Raw genomic sequence first — 4,356 nt, forward strand, 5'->3', positions numbered from 1 at the left:
GCTGCCTCGGACCATTAGACCATTTTACTTATTCAATTCTAAAGGTGCTCCTAAAACAGGCTGGTGGCTACCTGCTTTGACTGTGGTGGTCAGCTATGTGTGAGTGGATAGGGGAGTAAGATAGCAGCTGTTTCAGGTTGATTCAGTAATGGAGTTGATTTGTGTTTTGGAGATGACATATAGATACACATTTTTTTATTGATTTTTTTTATATTTCACCTTTATTTAACCAGGTAGGCTAGTTGAGAACAAGTTCTCATTTACAACTGGGATCTGGCCAAGTTAAAGCAAAGCAGTTCGAAATATACATACAACACATACAACAACACATACAACAAATTAAGCACACACACACACACAATTTCATTCTGTGCCCCACACCAGGCACAGAAACAGACGAAAATCATTACCGGAACAGTTGCATTACATCAATAAAATTGATATATCAATATGGTGTCCTGTCACTTCTGGAGATCAAGATCATCTCAGGAACACATTTAGTCAAATGATTAAAGTGTGTGTCCAGAACCGGGATCTGTCCAATACACACTACCATATGTCACAATTGGTGTCCATATATCCCTGCAGGGGAAAGAATGAGGGAGGAGGGAGGGTGTAAGAAGGAAAAAGCAGACAATACAATTCCACATGTATTGCTTCTTGTGCCGTCACTCCGCGGGAGGCTTTATTAGGGTCGGCTCGTCTTATCTCTCACACGATCTGGCACGCGCAAGAGGGTCGGCAGGTGTGGAGGAGAGACAAGTCTAGAGGAGGCAGAAGGATTCCCTGTAATCGGTCCCCTCAAAGAAGAATGGCCCCTGGCATGCAGTTTACTATAGTGCATCTGATATGATCATAATATCACGGAAAAACAAGACGGACTACAGGAGCAGTCGTTCTGTCCACGAGCGCACCCGGTCCTGACGACAACTTTCTTTGTTTTCCTATAGCGGAGGTCAAGAGACAGCACTTCTGAAGATTTTTATCCTCAGACAATCAAGTGATGCTCCGAAGAAGTGAAAGAAAACATTAACACCTGGTTATAGCCTAGTTAATAGGCACGTAAAATAGTTTTGAATAGTCAAACATCTCATTTGAAGACCTTTGATGGCATCACCTTTAAATTGAGTTTTTCTCGAACATGAAATGTTGATGAGAAGGGTTGGAAATGTTTGACCGTGAGAGAAACCAACAAGAGTCACAGTTTCTAAGGTGGAAATAACTCTTCAGCGGTACACCCTTCTTGGATAAAGTTCAACAAATGTATAAGGTGAGTTTAATAAGCATTCCTACAATTGAAACAAACATTTTGGAAGAACATAACGTTTTATAGGCATATCTGTTTCCATTTTCCAATGATGATGTTTATTTTGGTACGGAAATGATTCCAGTGTTGTATAATTATTTATGTTATCCCCTCTAAACTAAAAGTAACATGATACATATTGTGCCTTTATATAACGCGCATAAAGGATATCTCGTTTGTATATCAACATATTTCAGACGCGCGTCATCCAATCATAGCCTATACAGCACGTGAATCGTCTGCGAGACAGATGGTCAGCTGCTCACGTGAATTCAGAGCTCTCCCAATAATTAATTTCAATTAAGTCTTAATTAATGTCTGCTGTGTTATGTGATGTATGTTCGCAGCTATCGGATTTAATCGAATGCAGCCTGTGGAAATGTGTTCCCATGAAATGTACATACGAGACAGTTTTAAAATGGGCAGACTAGCCAGAATTGCTCAACTTTATGAGTAGTAGGCTAATAGGCTATTTCGATAGACCCTACATAGGGCTTATAAAAAACCCAGATAAGACAATCCATATGGATTGTGTTTACACAGGCAGTCCACTTCTGATATTTTTGCCACTAATTGGTCTTTTGACCAATCACATCAGATCTTTTCACATCAGATCTTTTTCAGAGCTGATCTGATTGGCCAGAAAAATTTCAGAATTGAGCTGCCTGATAGGCCTAGACAATGAAGTGAGTTGTTAGAATCAGCACCAAGGAGAGTGCACAACAGGAGTGCGAACATGCATCTCACCAAAATATTCTCTCACTTTTAAAAATCTAATTGTCCACAGAAACCTAACATATTCTCACCCCTGATCTCTCCTCTGTTATAAGACTAAACCCATATCTCTCACACAGGGGTTGTTGAACCTTTGATCTAAAAACTGATCACAGAACAGACTGCTTGAAGATGATGCTAAGTCCAGACCAACCAGATGCCGACCTGCCCTGTGGGCAGCCCGACACAGAGACCCTGCTGAACGGCATCAAGATGGAGTGCGCCCCCCTGCCCGCGGAACCCACAGAGGGCGAGGGCAAGGCGCGATCTCTGTCCATGCCTTCCCTCAGCAGGGAGGAGAAGAGGAGGCGGCGGCGTGCCACAGACAAGTACCGGTCCGCACACGCAACGAGAGAGCGCATCCGCGTCGAGGCCTTCAATGTTGGGTTCGCCGAGCTGAGGAAACTTCTCCCGACACTTCCGCCAGACAAGAAGCTGTCCAAGATCGAGATCCTCCGGCTGGCAATCTGCTACATCACCTACCTCAACCATGTGCTGGACGCGTAGGGCACGCGTTAGGGATGGACATCTGTCAGTGAAGGAGAGAAGACTGAACATGGGGAAGATCTCAATTGCATACTCTTCACATCCTCTCTCCTTTCTTATCTTCTCCTTCTCAAAACTAATTGGATGAGAAAACCAGAGGTTCCTCTGTCTCCTCCAATGGGTTTTGAAAAGGAGACAAGGAGAGAGGAGAGAGGATGCAAGAAGTATGTAATTGAGATCTTCCCATGGAGACCGAGAAGGGTGGACATTGTTGCCACATATCTGGCCTCGGAGCCCTGTCGTGCCTATGGTGTCTGCCGAAGTCCCCTGGTGTGGTGCCACTAGGCCAGTGACACATAATAAAACAGGACCTAATGTCTCTCTCTTTCACAGTGCTGTGATGGAAAGAAACTGCTGGCCCGCTGGACTTTCCTACAGACTTATTCAGTGCTGCTGCTGAGTCACCTCAATCCAAATTTGTTGTGTCAGAAAATGCAATAATGTCAGGATATCCTACTTCTTATAGCCTATGTTCTTAAAATTGAAAGATATAGTACTGTTAGCTTATAGACTTATATACTGCCAGGGCCAAACTTCTCTCCATGGACAGGGCTGATTTAAAGGACCTATAGCTGCAGAGACGTGCTGAAATCAGCACTGATGTTCAAAGTAGAATATAACTGGGCACTTATTTACAGAAATTAGATGTTTCATATTGTATTCCTTGTTGATTTGTGGATTAGGCCTAGTAAGTTATTTATTTGTCAATGAATGTTTACATTGTGTCATTTCTTGTCTGGTGTTTGCACAAGCATATTTATTTGAATTATATAACAACAATTTATACTCTGACAACAATGGATATTGTTGCTCTTTAATTGCAGTTTTATCAGATTTGATCTGTTTAACATTTTCCACAAAAAATCTGAAATCCTTGTTAAGTCCAAAGGTTGCAAGGGAAATGACAATATTTCGTTAGTATGGTGAGACAGTTTCAAATTTAGGCTGACAATTTAATTGTTAGATTTTTCGATTGTCCAGAAGTTTGTTGGTTTCATGCTTTTTTCATACTAACATTTTTTGGGTGACAAAAACTCCATAGTTTACTGTAGCCAATACCTGCTTTCCAAAGATTGCTTAACATTTCAGGGTGTCCTTTCGTAGTAACCCATGGATATGAAACATAGAAACAGAATTTGTTCAATCAAATAAACAGCTTTTTAAGTTAAAATATTCTTAAATGTTTGGTGTTGTATAGACATTCTGGATAGATAGACATACGTTCAGGTGGAATTTCGAAAAACAAAAAAATCGCCTAGAGATGTCGGTGACGCCAGGGTATTTAATATTTTCTCCAGATTGGAGAGGCGAGGTCTGGGGCACTGGGCCAGTGTCCGAGCCGGAGCTTCGCTCTGTAGTCGGCGGACAGACACTCTCCCCACGGACGGGGCAGGTGTTCCTCCAGACGAGCCGAGACAACCACATTACGGCCCATCCGTCTGCCACGTCCCCCGGGACACGGGCGGGCACACGCACACACGCACACATTTAGGGAGAGGTGACTTGGGAATTATCGGCAAGAGAAAAAAAAGCATATTGGCTGGACAAAGAGCTTATTCGTGAAAGAAATAATAATTACAATAATTGTAGGCTATAGGCCTAACAATAATTATATAGCCTACCGTTAATTATTTGAATATTGGAAAGCCCATTGATAAATAATTCGACCTAAAAGCATCATGAAAAACATAAAATATTTATAAACAAACAAGATTTTTGACATGGAAATT

At 42.0% G+C, this 4,356-nt stretch overlaps 1 protein-coding gene across 1 annotated transcript; it reads left to right on the forward strand.

The window, feature by feature from the left end:
* Positions 1–645: 645 nt before the first annotated feature.
* On the forward strand, positions 646–3,797 carry LOC106586626 (helix-loop-helix protein 2). The gene is made up of 2 exons (XM_014174113.2): positions 646–1,270; positions 2,161–3,797. The coding sequence occupies exon 2, from the start codon at positions 2,213–2,215 to the stop codon at positions 2,585–2,587; it is 375 nt and encodes a 124-aa protein (XP_014029588.1). The 5' UTR covers positions 646–1,270; positions 2,161–2,212; the 3' UTR covers positions 2,588–3,797.
* Positions 3,798–4,356: the final 559 nt, after the last annotated feature.

The sequence above is a fragment of the Salmo salar genome, chromosome ssa25 (genome assembly GCF_905237065.1).
Source record: "Salmo salar chromosome ssa25, Ssal_v3.1, whole genome shotgun sequence".
In the NCBI taxonomy this organism is placed as follows: Eukaryota; Metazoa; Chordata; class Actinopteri; order Salmoniformes; family Salmonidae; genus Salmo; species Salmo salar.

Bases quoted from the DNA above. Each gene is read 5' to 3' on its own strand.
- LOC106586626 (XM_014174113.2), top strand. From the start codon at position 2,213: ATGATGCTAAGTCCAGACCAACCAGATGCCGACCTGCCCTGTGGGCAG.